The 18,505-nt window shown below is 39.5% G+C and overlaps 1 protein-coding gene across 1 annotated transcript; it reads right to left on the reverse strand.

Moving 5' to 3' along the window:
• Positions 1–3,468: 3,468 nt before the first annotated feature.
• On the reverse strand, positions 3,469–18,243 carry LOC106069432 (carbonyl reductase [NADPH] 1-like). The gene is made up of 8 exons (XM_056039583.1): positions 18,043–18,243; positions 15,001–15,082; positions 13,368–13,546; positions 10,725–10,837; positions 10,345–10,473; positions 6,379–6,520; positions 6,186–6,249; positions 3,469–3,697 (listed from the first exon to the last, which is right to left on the reverse strand). Exons 1-8 carry the CDS (start codon positions 18,061–18,063, stop codon positions 3,579–3,581), a joined length of 849 nt encoding a protein of 282 aa, XP_055895558.1. The 5' UTR covers positions 18,064–18,243; the 3' UTR covers positions 3,469–3,578.
• Between the last annotated feature and the right edge of the window lie 262 nt (positions 18,244–18,505).

Below are 18,505 nucleotides of genomic sequence, written 5' to 3' on the forward strand. Positions count from 1 at the left end.
TAGGGGGTAGTGTGACATTCAAGGGCGTAAATGCAGAAAGTAGGGGGATAGTGTGACATTCAAGGGCGTAAACGCAGAAAGTAGGGGGTAGTGTGACATTCAAGGGCGTAAACGCAGAAAGTAGGGGGTAGTGTGACATTCAAGGGCGTAAATGCAGAAAGTAGGGGGTAGTGTGACATTCAAGGGCGTAAACGCAGAAAGTAGGGGGATAGTGTGACATTCAAGGGCGTAAATGCAGAAAGTAGGGGGATAGTGTGACATTCAAGGGCGTAAATGCAGAAAGTAGGGGGTAGTGTGACATTCAAGGGCGTAAATGCAGAAAGTAGGGGGATAGTGTGACATTCAAGGGCGTAAACGCAGAAAGTAGGGGGTAGTGTGACATTCAAGGGTGTAAATGCAGAAAGTAGGGGGATAGTGTGACATTCAAGGGCGTAAACGCAGAAAGTAGGGGGTAGTGTGACATTCAAGGGCGTAAATGCAGAAAGTAGGGGGATAGTGTGACATTCAAGGGCGTAAACGCAGAAAGTAGGGGGATAGTGTGACATTCAAGGGCGTAAATGCAGAAAGTAGGGGGATAGTGTGACATTCAAGGGCGTAAATGCAGAAAGTAGGGGGTAGTGTGACATTCAAGGGCGTAAATGCAGAAAGTAGGGGGATAGTGTGACATTCAAGGGCGTAAACGCAGAAAGTAGGGGGTAGTGTGACATTCAAGGGCGTAAATGCAGAAAGTAGGGGGATAGTGTGACATTCAAGGGCGTAAACGCAGAAAGTAGGGGGTAGTGTGACATTCAAGGGCGTAAACGCAGAAAGTAGGGGGTAGTGTGACATTCAAGGGCGTAAATGCAGAAAGTAGGGGGTAGTGTGACATTCAAGGGCGTAAACGCAGAAAGTAGGGGGATAGTGTGACATTCAAGGGCGTAAATGCAGAAAGTAGGGGGATAGTGTGACATTCAAGGGCGTAAATGCAGAAAGTAGGGGGTAGTGTGACATTCAAGGGCGTAAATGCAGAAAGTAGGGGGATAGTGTGACATTCAAGGGCGTAAACGCAGAAAGTAGGGGGTAGTGTGACATTCAAGGGCGTAAATGCAGAAAGTAGGGGGATAGTGTGACATTCAAGGGCGTAAACGCAGAAAGTAGGGGGTAGTGTGACATTCAAGGGCGTAAATGCAGAAAGTAGGGGGATAGTGTGACATTCAAGGGCGTAAATGCAGAAAGTAGGGGGTAGTGTGACATTCAAGGGCGTAAATGCAGAAAGTAGGGGGATAGTGTGACATTCAAGGGCGTAAACGCAGAAACTAGGGGGTAGTGTGACATTCAAGGGCGTAAATGCAGAAAGTAGGGGGATAGTGTGACATTCAAGGGCGTAAATGCAGAAAGTAGGGGGTAGTGTGACATTCAAGGGCGTAAATGCAGAAAGTAGGGGGATAGTGTGACATTCAAGGGCGTAAACGCAGAAAGTAGGGGGTAGTGTGACATTCAAGGGCGTAAATGCAGAAAGTAGGGGGATAGTGTGACATTCAAGGGCGTAAACGCAGAAAGTAGGGGGTAGTGTGACATTCAAGGGCGTAAATGCAGAAAGTAGGGGGATAGTGTGACATTCAAGGGCGTAAACGCAGAAAGTAGGGGGTAGTGTGACATTCAAGGGCGTAAACGCAGAAAGTAGGGGGTAGTGTGACATTCAAGGGCGTAAATGCAGAAAGTAGGGGGTAGTGTGACATTCAAGGGCGTAAACGCAGAAAGTAGGGGGATAGTGTGACATTCAAGGGCGTAAATGCAGAAAGTAGGGGGATAGTGTGACATTCAAGGGCGTAAATGCAGAAAGTAGGGGGTAGTGTGACATTCAAGGGCGTAAATGCAGAAAGTAGGGGGATAGTGTGACATTCAAGGGCGTAAACGCAGAAAGTAGGGGGTAGTGTGACATTCAAGGGCGTAAATGCAGAAAGTAGGGGGATAGTGTGACATTCAAGGGCGTAAACGCAGAAAGTAGGGGGTAGTGTGACATTCAAGGGCGTAAATGCAGAAAGTAGGGGGATAGTGTGACATTCAAGGGCGTAAATGCAGAAAGTAGGGGGTTGGGTAACACTCGGGTGCGTTGATGATTTTTTTTTTTTATTAAAAGGAGGAAAAATGTTTTGTAAATTATTTTTTGGGTTTAAATACGACATAAGTTCTAACTAAGACAAAAGGCAGGAATGGAGAAAGACGGTCGACAAATCTTACATGGTGCCTTAACGGTCGAACAGACTATGGGATAGGTCAAGTAAAAGATAACTTCGAAAGTTGTCTCAAACTGTATGACAGCTTTGACCTCTTCAAACTAACCTAACCCCGTGACACTCTATATTTACATAAGAATAGCCTCGTCAGAAAAGTAAGGGGCAGTAAACACAGTCTTATCAATTTCTTGATATGGCCTGTGCACAATGTTTTGCGTGTGTATGGGTGTGATTTTTTTTTTTTTTTTTTTTTTTTTTTAGTTACGTAAACCCAAGTCTAGCTCGTTAACCCTAAATTTGAAATATCTGTTCGTCAATTGTTATCAGTACGTTACATGCATTATATAATGACACATAAAGTTGAATATGTCAACAGATTGGAAACTTGATGAACTCCTGTCTATACACATGTGTGTTTATGTACGTAGTGTTACCGCAGCGCCTTGAGCTTACATTTTGTTTGTTAACTCTTTCTCTCCGGAATTATTTGTCCAGTTTTGGAAGGAATTCTACATTTTGCTCATTACTATTTAACTACCCCTGGTATGATTGGGCTTCAATAGCTTTGTTGTTTGTTATCAGAAAATGTTGTATTTTGGTATAGAATTAAAGGGAAATGCTTGCTCTTTTTATATAGTTCAAAGTCAAGTTTAAAAAATTAAACATCAATTTAATTTAATGAGGTCAAAATCAACGATGGTATCGTCGATTAGGAGAGAAAAAGTTAACAGCGCTCTAAAAATTAAATTATTATATTCCACATCACAACAAAGAATCAATCAAATGTTAATTCTGAAGCTATCATGACTCCTACCAGATGGTCGCATTATAAAAAAAAAATCATTTGTTTGTTTTTTGTTAAGCTTATATAGTGGGAAGCGTGGTCGAGAGGCTAAGTGCGCTTGAACTTGGCTTGACTACCTAGAAGGGGGCTCGAGGTTCGACACCTGACTCGGGCAAAGTTGTGTTTACTGCGCGCCTAAAGGCAGCACGGAAAACCTTCTCCCAGATACCCTCCTCCCCCACTGGTCCACAAATGAGATTGGACCAAATAAAGCGCTCTGAGCATGCTATAAGCATGAAAGTAACGCAATATAAAAGCTATAAATATATATATATCAACTTGCTCTGTCAGGTAAAAAGTTTGTAATCGTTTTTATTTTCCAACACCCATTCTCGGATCAAGTTGAAACTTTGCACAATTATTCATATGGTGTAGACAAGACATGAATCAAAATGAACAAAATTCATATTGACATGTAAACATTTTGATTTAATTATAAAAGTATCTGATCATAAAGTCTTTGTTTCCGCATTCTACACGTATTGACAATGTTGCTGAACACCGAAATATCATTCATTTCACAATGGTTCGACCTGAAATTTCACCCAATCAACAGGCTCCTTGTTTCGTATCATTTGACCTCTGGGCGAGTCCACGTCAGGGGGTAGAAGGGCACAGTACATTGGTGTAACAATTCCTGAAATGATAGTTGTAATAAATTAGAGATAGGAAAAAAGTATGTAATTATTATTGCAAATTATGTAATGAGGTCATGACATTTAATTCTCACACTTCCATTCATAACTATTTTCTACGGAGATTACATTGAATGAGATTAGGAGGCAGGGGCGGACTGGCTATATGGGCATTCGGGCAAATTCCCGGTGGGCCGATACCCCAATGGGCCGGTAGGACCACAATCTTCGTTTTCTTTTTTGAAGTGACATCTGTATTTTATAAGATAAGGATGCTACTTATGGTAGCCTACGTATTAAAATGTTTTATAAAATGTTTTACATATTTCGGATGTTCCTTCAGAGTTGATAGTTTACTTCCTAGTCCAAACCTCCCACAGGACGACGGGGGATGGGAGCGGGCAGGGTTTGAACCCGGGACCATCGATAAATCCAAACGACAGTCCAGAGCGCAAACCGCACGACCAGACAGCCATTAAATTGTTAAAGGCTTTATATTATTCTCTTATCAGAGAGGGCTCTCTGAGCGAAGTATTTAAAACAAATCTTTCACAGACTCTACTAGTTCCGCTGCTAATTTAATCTAACACATTTGCAGAAATCATGTCATAGCTTACATCGGTAGACAGTGCTACTAGTAGGCTTCATCATGCCTACACACTTTGCGATGAAAAAAAATCAACAAAAGACTTTATTCAGGCTTTTTCCTTTTTAAGGATAAAGTGTTCACTGTAAGCATGTGTACAGCTATCGATACATTTTCAAACTTAACATAATGATTTTGAGGACAGGTAGACCTAGAATTGGATTTCCCTCATATAATATACAATTTATGGGCCGGACGATATAGAATTGCCCGGGCCGATTTTGACACCCAGTCCGCTCCTGTTAGGAGGTAGGCCTAAAGGAATGTTTGCAACACGAAGTCGCGAATATTTTTTTTTTTTAATGACAACTATATGAAAAACTAAAAGGGACATAATCCAGATCATTAGCAGACGACATAAAAGTGTAGTCCTACTTCAATGAAAATAGTGCCTCAAAGACAGAAGGAAAAAAGAAGTTGCCAGGTTACGAAGGAAACAATAGGAGATGGGAAGAGAAATTTGAATTTATTCAGCTAAAAATATCTGAGCTTCTTTATTTCCACTGACTTCAGGGGACTTAGTCTGACAGAATCTATTGCTTAAATCATTTGCTTATTGTATAAATAGAATTCAATCATGAAGACAAAATAATATAATCAGATTTCTACTGGAGATAATGTTATGTGTTCGCTTTGGTAGCACCGTACGACCAGAAAGTCACCTAAATTTGTATTTGAATTTTGTAGGTAATCTTTTAAAATATTTTTTTACGTAGAAACTAAACAAAAATTAGAGATGAAGTTTTGTTCCAGTTGAACTAATTAATTAGAAAGCCTAATTAAACCATGATTAAACAACATATTCATGTAAACAGTTTTTTATTTCAAATTTAATTTCTTGGCTAAAGAATTGTTCACCAAATGGTTCAGTTCAAGATTTTCGGAGGTGGATTGATGTTAAATAAAGTATACCTTCATTCATTTAAACATGTTTACATTACCTCTATTCAAATTGTAACTTCATTTAAAAAGTGGGTGGGAAAAACTTGGGTGGTATAAACCTGGGCATGAATCTCGAAAATGGCTCTAACGATTTTCCTAGAAATTTAAAAGCTGCTGTATATCTTTGGGAAAAGAATTATTAGCTTTCTTGAGCTGACTGTTTGTCCTCAGGTATTTCCGCATGTAGGCATTATTCATTTAGGAGTCGAATACATTAATGTTTAGGAACATTTTTCTTAGTCTAGATCTAAATGTCTATCATCTGAATATTATAAAGTTTAGTAGATCTATACATTGGCTTAGACCAGGGGTTCTCAACCTGTGGGTCGCGACCCCCTTGTGGGTCGATTGACAATTTGCCAGGGGTCGCCTAAGACCATCGAAACTATGGATTGTTGTTGCCTATTCTTCTATTGCTGTATGTGTGTGGGGGGGGGGAGGGGGTCGCGGCAGAGTGGGGGGATTGTAAAAAGGGGTCGCCGAGCATAAAAGGTTGAGAACCGTAAATCTATACATTGGTTTAGATTTTAGATAGTAGTCTTTATATTGGAAAAGGGGGCGGGGTAGGAAATGGAAAGGGTCAAAAACGTTCACATTTTTTTGGGGTATAATTTAACACTCATTATTTTTTTGGGGTATAATTTAACACTCATTATTTTTTTGGGGGTATAATTTAACACTCATTATTTTTTTTGGGTATAATTTAACACTCATTATTTTTTTTTGGGTATAATTTAACACTCATTATTTTTTTTTGGTATAATTTAACACTCATTATTTATTAAGAGAAAAACAATCTCTCTATGTTCTATGTAGGAGGTTTTGTCATTGTTGAAAAAAATAAAATTTATGAATGTTTTTTTTTGTTTTATCCAGTTCTAGCTTGATTTCAATCTACTGACCTTCTTCAAGTGTTAGATGACCTTGATACTTCGTCATGTCAGTTTTTACATAGCCAGGTGTACACTGAAACAGATTTTGTAAAAAAAATATATATCAAATTCAGGATACCAACAAAGCCTTGATAAGTAAAACCTAGATCGAGCCACTTCACAATGCTACTGGTGATACTGATCACATCTTTCACTAACTCACCGCGTTCACCACTATATCCACTGCGCCAGATTTATCCAGTACTTTTTGCTGTATTGCGGTCGCTACTGTGAGACCGATCTTTGAAAACCCATACATCTCATCAGAAAAACCTCGTTCACTAAAACTTCCATCTTGAGCAGATCTGGAAATGAAAATTAAGGAATACTAAATTCGGTTACACTGTGATCAAGATGTGACCATTATTCTTTATAATCATGGAGAAAAAAGAATTTTCCTGTCTTCACAAATGTTAGGGTCTCAAACTAAGAAATTCTACGCCGAACTCACACTCGACCATGTAATAAGGTTTTGACAGAGCATCGTATCAGGTTTGCGGGACTCCCGGGTACGCTGTTCTGCCTCACCGTGGCACCCGGGTGGAAACGGCTACTTGAGGGGGTAGCTAGGCTAAATGAATGGCGAAACATAACTCCCTTGGGGATGCCCACGGGTAGACGAGAGTCCACCTCTTGCACGGGCGGGGTTGAAAAAAAGTACCCACAAACCTGTCACACATCCATGTGCTGTTCCTCAAGGGACCGTTACATAAATGGCGAGTCCCCCACGGTTAGCTTGGTATAACGAAGGAAAATGGCGGAGGCTCCCGGTGTCCTCGGCCTTCGGCCATGTGCAGCCAAGCATGCGTCGGGGGCCAAAGACATTGGAAAAAGCAATGCTTTACATAGGCATTGACTCGGGTCTCTCTCAAACAGAACTGTGTTCTCACAGGTTTTTTTTTTACTGTTTGGCGTCCAAACAGATTTTTTTTTTCAAACTTAGAGCTCGAAGAGCCTTCGGCTCAGCTCTTAAGACGATCAAAGGTTTGCGGGACATGTCCACCGACAGAATGAATAACGCATGCGAATATAGTCATACCTGCTAATCCATTGTTTAAAATCATCCAAGTCATTGGGCTCAGGCTACCCATTCCATGCTCTAATAGCACTAGGGAAGAAGGAGCACTTGTACAAATTTGTCCTAGCATATGGAACATGAAATGTGCATTTATCTTTGTTCGGGACCCCTCAAGAAAACGTAAAAGAAACTAGACGCAAAATAAAGCCGTAAGATTTATAACAATTGAATTTAGACACCATCAGAGAATCACTAAATCTAGAGACACTTCAAGCTCAAAATTGGAACCAGTGAAATCTGCCCATGGAGTATCACTAGAGAATGCTGATCACGTCCTCCAAAACAGCTCTCTGTACCAAGAGGCCCGTATAAGACACTGGCCCCAAAACACCCCAATAGAAAGAAAACTATATGGAGAGCTCCCTGATTTGGAAACCACTGTGCAGTTAATCTCATATATTGGTCTAGTCATCTGAACACTCCAACAGTTCATCTCGTGTATTGGTCTAGTCCAATGAACGCTCCAACAGTTCATCTCGTATATTGGTCTAGTCATCTGAACGCTCCAACAGTTCATCTCGTATATTGGTCTAGTCATCTGAACGCTCCAACAGTTCATCTCGTATATTGGTCTAGTCATCTGAACGCTCCAACAGTTCATCTCGTATATTGGTCTAGTCATCTGAACGCTCCAACAGTTCATCTTGTGTATTGGTCTACTCATCTGCACGCTCCAACAGTTCATCTCGTTTATTGGTCTAGTCATCTGAACGCTCCAACAGTTCATCTCGTGTATTGGTCTAGTCATCATCTGAACGCTCCAACAGTTCATCTCGTATATTGGTCTAGTCATCTGAACGCTCCAACAGTTCATCTCGTGTATTGGTCTAGTCATCTGAACGTTCCAACAGTTCATCTCGTATATTGGTCTAGTCATCTGAACGCTCCAACAGTTCATCTCGTATATTGGTCTAGTCATCTGAACGCTCCAACAGTTCATCTCGTGTATTGGTCTAGTCATCTGCACGCTCCAACAGTTCATCTCGTTTATTGGTCTAGTCATCTGAACACTCCAACAGTTCATCTCGTGTATTGGTCTAGTCCAATGAACGCTCCAACAGTTCATCTCGTATATTGGTCTAGTCATCTGAACGCTCCAACAGTTCATCTCGTATATTGGTCTAGTCATCTGAACGCTCCAACAGTTCATCTCGTATATTGGTCTAGTCATCTGAACGCTCCAACAGTTCATCTCGTATATTGGTCTAGTCATCTGAACGCTCCAACAGTTCATCTTGTGTATTGGTCTACTCATCTGCACGCTCCAACAGTTCATCTCGTTTATTGGTCTAGTCATCTGAACGCTCCAACAGTTCATCTCGTGTATTGGTCTAGTCATCATCTGAACGCTCCAACAGTTCATCTCGTATATTGGTCTAGTCATCTGAACGCTCCAACAGTTCATCTCGTGTATTGGTCTAGTCATCTGAACGTTCCAACAGTTCATCTCTTATATTGGTCTAGTCATCTGAACGCTCCAACAGTTCATCTCGTATATTGGTCTAGTCATCTGAACGCTCCAACAGTTCATCTCGTGTATTGGTCTAGTCATCTGCACGCTCCAACAGTTCATCTCGTTTATTGGTCTAGTCATCTGAACGCTCCAACAGTTCATCTCGTGTATTGGTCTAGTCATCTGAACGCTCCAACAGTTCATCTCGTGTATTGGTCTAGTCATCTGAACGCTCCAACAGTTCATCTCGTATATTGGTCTAGTCATCTGAACGCTCCAACAGTTAATCTCGTGTATTGGTCTAGTCATCTGAACGCTCCAACAGTTCATCTCGTGTATTGGTCTAGTCATCTGAACGCTCCAACAGTTCATCTCGTGTATTGGTCTAGTCATCTGAACGCTCCAACAGTTCATCTCGTATATTGGTCTAGTCATCTGAACGCTATAACAGTTCATCTCGTGTATTGGTCTAGTCATCTGAACGCTCCAACAGTTCATCTCGTATATTGGTCTAGTCATCTAAACGCTCCAACATAACAATGAGAACGAAGAAGAAGAAGAGACATTTTCAGGACAGAAGAATAAAAAGTTAAGTAACTAAAATACATAAAACACTTTACCATAATTTACAAATGCAAATACAAAACCTAATGAAATACTTAGAAAGAAACTAAGATATAGGCACATTTCTTAATTCCACATTCTAGGACAAATATGTATAAGTTCTTCTTTTCCCTAGTGCCGTTAGAGCATTGAATAAATAGTCTGAATCAGCCAGGAAAACCAACGATTTAGCAGAGTTACAGTCACTGATATTGTCATTTTGGGGTGTCATTTAATATGGAAAACTTCAATCCTACGCGCGATTAAAAAAAAACAACGTCATTGTGCAATACTTGTAATTGTGGAATTTGGTGAAAGAAACTTCTCGCGCCTCAAACTAATGAAGAATTACTTTAGTTCAACAATTCTCGAAGATAGATTGAAACATTTGGTAATTCTTGCTATTGAGCGTGATCTATGTAGGAAATAGAATTTCTATGATAAACTGTATGACTTCGCTTTACGCAAGGCTCGAAAGTAATTCTGTGCATAGTAAAGAATTAATAAAATGCAAAGAAGAATTTATTTTCTAATACAAATTCTTAATTTTCACTTATTATACGTATCCCTACCCAAACTGGGCCCCGCGAAATCCGTTTCATATAGGGACCTGCAATGGTTAAGTCCGGCACTGTTCAGAATTATCACGTAGACAGTTCAACCTCACAAGTCGGCTGTGATAGTTTTTTTGTAGATCGATCAGATAGTAAGTTTAACTACTATTCTCCCTTAAGTCTCCTTAATGTAGGACACGAGAAGTATCACTAAATAAAGGGATGGTGCGGTATGCGCGCTGGACCGTCGTTCGAAATTCTCGATGGTCAAGGGTAACTCGGGTTCATACCATGCCCGTTGCTATCCTCCGTTGCTATGCGGACTTGGAAGTAAATTATCTTCAACTCCGAAGAGCATCTGAAACATGTAACACATATTACAAACAATTTATTTACAAAAGAAAGTTGAAATTATTGAAGAATAATTATGCTAAAACTTACAGAACATAGTCCTTCATTATGCCTGTAAGTTCTTCCATGGTAATATCTGGGTCTGTGAATCTAGCCACTAAGTCAGGAGAACACTTCTTGATTGTAATACTGGCATACATACTGGAGACATTGCACACCCTGAAAAAAAAAGTCATTTATTGACAGCCTATGTGATGTCAAAATTAGTTGCCAACTTATCTTCCTCATCAATTGGAGGCTGAAGGATGCGTACTGTATCATTGGACTTATTGAACAATAGGTTATAGAAAGGAAGAGAGAGAGAGGGAGAAAGAGACAGAGATAGAGGGAGAGAGAGACAGAGAGATTAATAAGATTTTGTAATTTAATTTTATTATTCTCCTGTGTTTTCAAGAACAGTTTCTGCTCACCTGGCATGAGCTCTTAACAATGGACGAAGCAGCTCAAAACAGTTAATGTTTCCAAAGAAGTTGATTTCCATTTGTTCCTTCACCTTTTCAGCAAAGCTTTTTCCCTCGACTTTCTAGGCTCAAGTATCAAAAACAACAAAATGAAAAAAAAAGTACTTTATATAGAAAGTAAAATGCATCACTAAATAGGTAGAGCCTCATTCCTGTTACTAGCAAGCAACATATTGCCTGATGAGTGCCAACCTTGATTACTGCAGTTCTTGTTATGTATAGAACAAGTTAAGCTGCTTAATTAACTGGTGACAAGATTTGATTTTGAATATATTGGAACATTGTCACTATTTTGGACCATATTGTGATGATTGGGATTGTCCTCATCCCATATGCTGGGACAAATTTGTACAAATACTCCTTCTTCCCTAGTGCTATTAGAGCATGGAATGGGCTGCCTGAGCTAGCCTGGAAAACCAGTGACTTGGCAGAATTTAGGTCATTGTTTAACATGCATGACTAGATGCATGACGCGTAGGACGTAATCATCTTCTTTTTTTGAAGTAACGTCTGTATTATATAAGATAAGATTAGATTTATCAATCAGTCTTTACACCTAGCTGGAATCTAAAATAATCAATAGTCTGTTATAAAATATCTATTTTTTATCCTAAAACTGAATCAATAAAATACGTACATAACAGTTTTATCACAACTAAACCTAAAATAACAAGAAAAGAAATCAATTCAAAATTTTTAAAAAAATATAGTTACCCGTTTAGACCCTGGAATCTATAACGCAGATGATGCTAAGGTCATCTGTTTCTTTGGCCTACGGTTAACGAGGGTGTCATGTGACCAGCACATTGATAAACCGCCTTTACTTTCCCCAACTTAAGTCATATACCCATTAGAGTTGGGTGGACTCAGGGGCGCCCTAAAAATCCTGAAATTCAAAAACCCAAGTCTTCACCGAGATTAAAAAACCCAGGACCCCAAATTCGGAAGCTAAGTTCTTAATCACCGTGTCCTCCCCCCCCCCCCCTCCCCGCCTACAAGAAGAATGACGAGATTTAACTCTTTCTCTCCGTAATTATTTACCAGATTCTGGTGGAGTCAACGCTGGTATCGTCAGTTAGAAGAGAAAGAGTTAAACAACTTTTTTGTGTGTGTTATGAGGCCCTTAGGGCTTGAAAAGAAGAGGAGGCAGACAGAGAAAGTGAGAAGACAGAAAGATAAAGGCACATTCCTTGTACCACATGCTAGGACAAATGTGTACAAATACTCCTCCTTCCCTATTGCTGTTTAAGCCTAGAATGGGTTCCTTAAATCAACCAGGAAAACCAATGACTTGGGAGAATTGAAGTCATTGATTAGCATGCATGACTAGATTGACCTAGGAGCACGCGTAGGACGTAACGATTTTTTTGAAATAACGTCTGCATTTCAAAGGATAAGATAATATAATTTACGATAAGAAGAGATTGTTATTCAAGTCAAAAGACAGACAGGAATGAAGAAAGACAGTTAGACAGATCTTGTAACGGTTCAACAGACATGTTAAGAAATGTGAGATGTACTTATCACTTTATCACTACATTAAGTGATTCAGTTGATATTTATTACCGTATTATGTAGCACCCCACTCAAGACAATGCAATCTAAATGGTAGATGTTTATATAGTCGAAGGTTAACAAAGAAGTCTAGTGTTGCCAGCACATAGACGAACTGCTTGTATTAACCCTACATTAAGTGATTCATTGATATTTATTACCGTATTATGTAGCACCCCACTCAAGACAATGCAATCTGTATGATAGATGTTTATATAGTCGAAGGTTAACAAGGAAGTCTAGTGTTGCCAGCACATAGACCTAACTGCTTGTATTCAACACTAACTGATGTCAGGCACCTACAATAGTTGGGTGGGAGTCCTAAACATCCCAAAATTCGTACTCCCAGTCCTCGCCGAGATTCAAACCCGGGACACCTCGACTAGGAAGCCAAACCAGGGGCGGACTGGCTATAAGGGCATTCGGGCAAATGCCCGGTGGGCCGGTACCCAAATGGGCCAGTAGGACCACAGAAAGGGCCGCATGGATGCCACTATGTATTAAATTGTTACAGGTTTTATAATATTCTTTTACAAACGGAGCCCTCTTAAATCTCTCTACAGTGTAATTGTAATTTAATTAATAAATTATTCGAAATAATGTAATAGCCTACATCCGTAGACAGTGCTACTAGTATGCTTTTAGGGCCTACACACTGGGCGATTAAAAAGCAACGTAAGGGCTATGTTGTTGTTTTTTTTTTTATAGAAATACAGAGCTCATTGTATGCATGTGAACAGTTATCGATGCTCAAAGTAATATAATGATTTTGAGGACCTATAATTGGATGCCCATCAAAAGATATGTAATTTACGGGCCTGATTGTATTGAAATGCCTGGGCCGATTTTGACACCCAGTCCGCCCCTGAGCCAAACGCTTTACCATAAGCCATCACACACCCACCCTTGTAAATAGTATCTTCGTTTAGACTTCAGCAATAAATGGTATGTCTATTTAATAAATAATTATAAATATTAAGAAAGTCTCAAAGGACCAACATGAATACAAGCTATACGTAGGACAGAAGTAAATCTTACATCCATATAGACACCAGCGTTGTTGACCAGTATGTCCAGTCCACCATAATTCTCGGCCAGGTAGTCCTTTAGGCTGAGAATGCTGCTATGATCAGTGATGTCCAGCTGGTGAAACTTAGGATGTAGACCTTCTTGAGATAAACTGTCCACGGCAGCTTTCCCTCGTTGAGCATCTCGTGCTAAGGGAAACAAATATATATATTTTTTTAAATCTAATTTAAGATAGGTACTACATCTAAGGGCAAACAATCTAACAGTGTTGCATTTGAATATTTCCCAAGATCACAAGAGTCATTTTAAGCATATAGGTGTCTGCGTGATTGATTAATATACATTATTGTCTGCCGTTTGATAGTTTTGAGTTTTAATTATGCCTTCTTTCGGGAGATTTGGGCTAGAATGTAATTATCTTGAATTCTAAGGGAACAAACGAAACTTCTAAAATAACAAACAAACGAGAACACTAGGAACGAATTCATTACAATAGTGATGCAGAGTCCCGCTCGGTCGGCAGGCCATTTTAATATCCGCGGGCCCTATGAAGAAAAAATGAAAAAAAAAAGGGAATTATACAATAAACCAATTTTTATTAGAAACCCGTGAGCCTAGTATCTACATTCACGAGAAGCTTATCCTTAATCATAGAATTCTAGATGTTTGTCTAAGAGACGATACCATTACGTAGCATCAGTTTCGCACGATTCATCACTGAAAAAGTTTGTCTCACTAATAAGTCCTTGTAATTATTGGAAGCAGAAACGAGTCCGGTGGAGAGGTTTGCGGCCCTATGCTCCCCTGGGAGTGCACAGGATTAAGTCAGTTAGTCAATTATTGTGATCATCCATAAACCTTATTTTCGGAGATTTCGAAAAGTTTATGCAAGAAACATGGACTAGAAATCAATAGTCTGCATCACTTGAACTTTATCAAGCAAGGATCCTCCACTCTAGGTGTGATCCAACTATCGCGTCTCAAACCAAGAATGTTGCCTTATTTGTTTGATTTCCTAAAGCTCGCTGCTCTTTAATGTTATGTTCTTTAAAAAGAGCCACTCTTGCTTTATAAATCAAATATGTTGACTTACTATCGATACCAATCCATTTACTCTACCCCTTACTATCGATACCAATCCATTTACTCTACCACTTACTATCGATACCAATACATTTACTCTACCCCTTACTATCGATACCAATCCATTTACTCTACCCCTTACTATCGATACCAATCCATTTACTCTACCCCTTACTATCGATACCAATCCATTTACTCTACCCCTTACTATCGATACCAATCGATTTACTCTAAGTAGGGAAATATATATATTTTTTTTTTTATTATTTGGACAATGGTTTTTCTACACGTTTTACCGACGTTTCGGCGGGCCGGATGGAACCATGCCGCGGGCCGGATGTGGCCCGCGGGCCGTATTTTGGGCATCGCTGCATTACAATATAACACGTGCATACGGGTGGAAGGACATAGGACATTGACCTGGATAATATTAATCCAATTCTTAAGTTGTTAATAGCAATGCAAATATATACAAAGCTAGAAATGTTAGCATTAGTTTTTTAGTGTCTGCTAGCAACATAGCCTAAATTAATCAAATTACTTGACCTACTTTACTGACCTGTCAAAACGACGTCTCCTTCAAATACTTGACACAAAGCTTTGACTAAACCTAGACCGATGCCTTTGTTAGACCCTGTCACCTGTAGAGAAATGAGATCACTAAGATTTTTTTAAAAAAAGCATGTACAAAACACATTTTTAAAAAAGTAAAAGTAAAATTCCTGATGTTAAGGTCAAGGTCTTCTGATTATGTGGCCAGCACAACGACCAACCGCCTTTACTTTTCCCCAAACTAATGTCAGGTACCCATTAGATCTTTGTGGACTCAGAGGCGCCCGAAGATCCCGAAATTAAAACAGATGACCTTTTCATCATCTGCCCTATAGACCACAAGGTCTGAAAGGGGATCTTTTTATTTCCTTTCTAGTTTTAATGACTTAGTTCTAATGACATTGTGTAGAGCAGTGGTTCTCAACCTTTTAGGCTCGGAGACCCCTTTTTACAACCCCCTACCCACTCTACCGCGACCCCCCCCCCCTTTCCGTATACACACACAGCAATAGAAAAATGGACAAAACAATTCATTTTTTCGATGGTCTTAGGCGACTCCTGGCAAATCGTCAATCGACCCACAAAGGGGTCGCGACCCACTGGTTGAGAACCCCTGGTGTATAGTTACCAGACACAATCATACTCACAGGAAGACGAAAATGAGGGTTCCCAATTGATAAGAGTAACACCATTAGAAACTTAGAGACACTCCAGGACATTTGATAAGAGTAACACCATTAAAAACTTATAAGACACTCCAGGACATTGGATAAGAGTAACATCATCAGAAACTTAGAGACACTCCAGGACATTTGATAAGAGTAACATCATCAGAAACTTAGAGACACTCCAGGACATTTGATAAGAGTAACACCATTAGAAACTTTTAGACACTTCAGGACATTTGATAAGAGTAACGCCATTAGAAACTTTTAGACACTCCAGGACATTTGATAAGAGTAACACCATTAGAAACTTAGTGACACTCCAGGACAGAAGAATCAAAAGGAAAAACAAATCTTAACTCTTTCTCTTCTAACAGACGATACCAACGTTGATTGCACCAGAATGTGGTAAATAATTACGGAGAGAAAGAGTTAATGAAATACTCAGAAAGGCACAAAGATAGAGGCACATTTCTTATTCCATACGCTAGAACAAATCCGTACAAGTTCTCCTTCTTCCCTAGTGCCATAAGAGAATGGAATGGGTTGCCTGAATCAGCAAGGGAAACCAACGACTTCGCTGGGATTAATTCATTGATTAAAATGCATGACTAGATTGACACATAAAATGCGTAGGACGTAATTATCTTATTTTTTTGAAGTAACGTCTGTGTCTTATAAAATAAGATGGCTTATTTGTTCAGATTGTACATTGTGAGGAAAGTGCTTCTTACTGGAGGGTGTATTGGCAATAATATGTAGCAACTGGAACAGACACAAAATAGAGCAGTGAGATTCATAACAAACGAATATTCACATTTGACTAGAGTAACACCTTTAGTAAAATCACTTAATTTAGAAAGCCTTCAGGACAGAAGACGCAAAAGTAAAGTAGCAATTATACATAAAACACTGAACCATAATCTTCAAATACAAAAACAAAATTTAATAAAATACTCAGAAAGACACAGAAAGATAAAGGCACATTCCTCGTTCCATATGCTAGGACAAATTTGTACAAATACTCCTTCTTCCCTAGTGCTTTTAGAGCATGGAATGCTATGCCTGAGCTAGCCAGGAAAACCAGTGACTTGGAAGAATTTAAGTCATGGGTTAATATGCATGACTAAATGCATGACGCGTAGGACGTAATCATCTTCTTTTTTTTTGAATTAACGTCTCTATTATATAATATAAGATAAGACATTTTTCCACTTTAATGTTATGCCTCGGAATTCAAACTAAACACTAGCAGGTCTTGATGTATTTTGAGTAACTGGTTTCGTTTGAACAGTCTTGAAAAACAAACACCTGTTTAAGAAGGATGTTGTCAATCCAATTGTCCCCATACTTTTGCTGTTTTTACATGAGTTTGTACAAACAAAAACCCAGATAATTGTAAGGAATAAAACTAATTGATATATAAAATTTAAACTGGAACAGACGCAGAATAGAGCAGTGAGATTAATAACAAACGAATATTCACATTTGACTAGAGTAACACCTTTAGTAAAATCCCTAAGTTTAGTAAGCCTTCAGGACAGAAGACTCAAAAGTAAAGTAGCAATTATACATAAAACACTGAACCATAATCTTCAAATACAAAAACAAAATTTAATAAAATACTCTGAAAGACACAAAGATAAAGGCACATTCCTCGTTCCATATGCTAGGACAAATTTGTACAAATACTCCTTCTTCCTTAGTGCTATTAGAGCATGGAATGGGTTGCCTGAGCTAGCCAGGAGAATCAGTGACTTGGCAGAATTTAAGTCATTGGTTAACATGTATGACTAAATGCATGACGCGTAGGACGTAATCATCTTCTTTTTTTAAGTAGGCCTAACGTCTGTATTATATAAGATAAGATAATTGTGAAAAAAGCCGGACATTTTTTATACTAAAGGCTAAACGGGGGAGAGGATCCAAAAAATAAAGGAGGACATGGCCTTCTTTAGACGAACTTCTGGTAACTTTAACAATGTTGGATGGCTTCCTGTCATGCGGTTTGTGCACTGTGCTGTCGTTCGGACTTTGGTCCCGGGTTCAAACCCTGCCCGCGCCTATCCCCCGTCGTTCTGCGGGATGTTTGGACTAGGAAGAAAAATGATCTTCAACTCTAAAGGAACATCCGAAACATGTAGACCAGGGGTTCTCAACCTGTGGGTCGCGACCCCTTAGGGGGTCGATTGACGATTTGCCAGGGGTCGCCTAAGACCATGGAAAAAATGAATTGTTTTTGTCTATTCTTCTATTGTTGTATGTGCGTGGGGGAGGAGGGGGGGGGTCGCGGCAGAGTGGGGGATTGTAAAAAGGGGTCGCCGAGCTTAAAAGGTTGAGAACCGCTAATGTAGACTAGAGCCTTTTTGGGGCTTTAAACTTACCACGGCTACACGTTTGTCCATTTGAAACAGTTCTGTAGTCTTTGCCTTGAAAATAAATCCTTTAGACGAGATTGTCGGATGTGTAGAAGTCTACAGTATCTGTCTTAAACACAACGATACAAAGTACAGTTTTAAAAAAAAGCTTCTTGTATTGCCGTATGAACACAGGTACTGACTTAAGTAGACCACATGACTCTCAGGCTTGTACCGGTCAAGTGTGTTTGTTTACGTTTTGATATCACTGTTTAGATGTGCTATCGAGAGATAGGTTCAAATCTGTAACAATGTTAGCCCGACGGCTCATAAAAAAATTATGTAAGGGAAGCAGACCACCATCAGTTCAACTGAAGCGTCATCTTGTAACAAATCGTAATGAAATAAAAGACAAAGTCACAGATTTCATGAAACATAATTCTTTTGTTACGCAAATCAGCATAACATTAGTAGCAATGCGACAACAGTA

This window comes from Biomphalaria glabrata, chromosome 8 (assembly GCF_947242115.1).
Source record: "Biomphalaria glabrata chromosome 8, xgBioGlab47.1, whole genome shotgun sequence".
Classification (NCBI taxonomy): Eukaryota; Metazoa; Mollusca; class Gastropoda; family Planorbidae; genus Biomphalaria; species Biomphalaria glabrata.

What these genes read in the sequence shown, in the direction of transcription:
- LOC106069432 (XM_056039583.1), bottom strand. Translation starts at nt 18,063, where the DNA reads ATGGACAAACGTGTAGCCGTG. An exon ending in TTGTTAAGAGCTCATGCCAG is followed by an intron (nt 10,474 to 10,724) that starts GTGAGCAGAAAC and finishes TTTTTTTTTCAG; the next exon opens with GGTGTGCAATGTCTCCAGTA. An exon ending in TGGATATAGTGGTGAACGCG is followed by an intron (nt 6,250 to 6,378) that starts GTGAGTTAGTGA and finishes AATCTGTTTCAG; the next exon opens with TGTACACCTGGCTATGTAAA.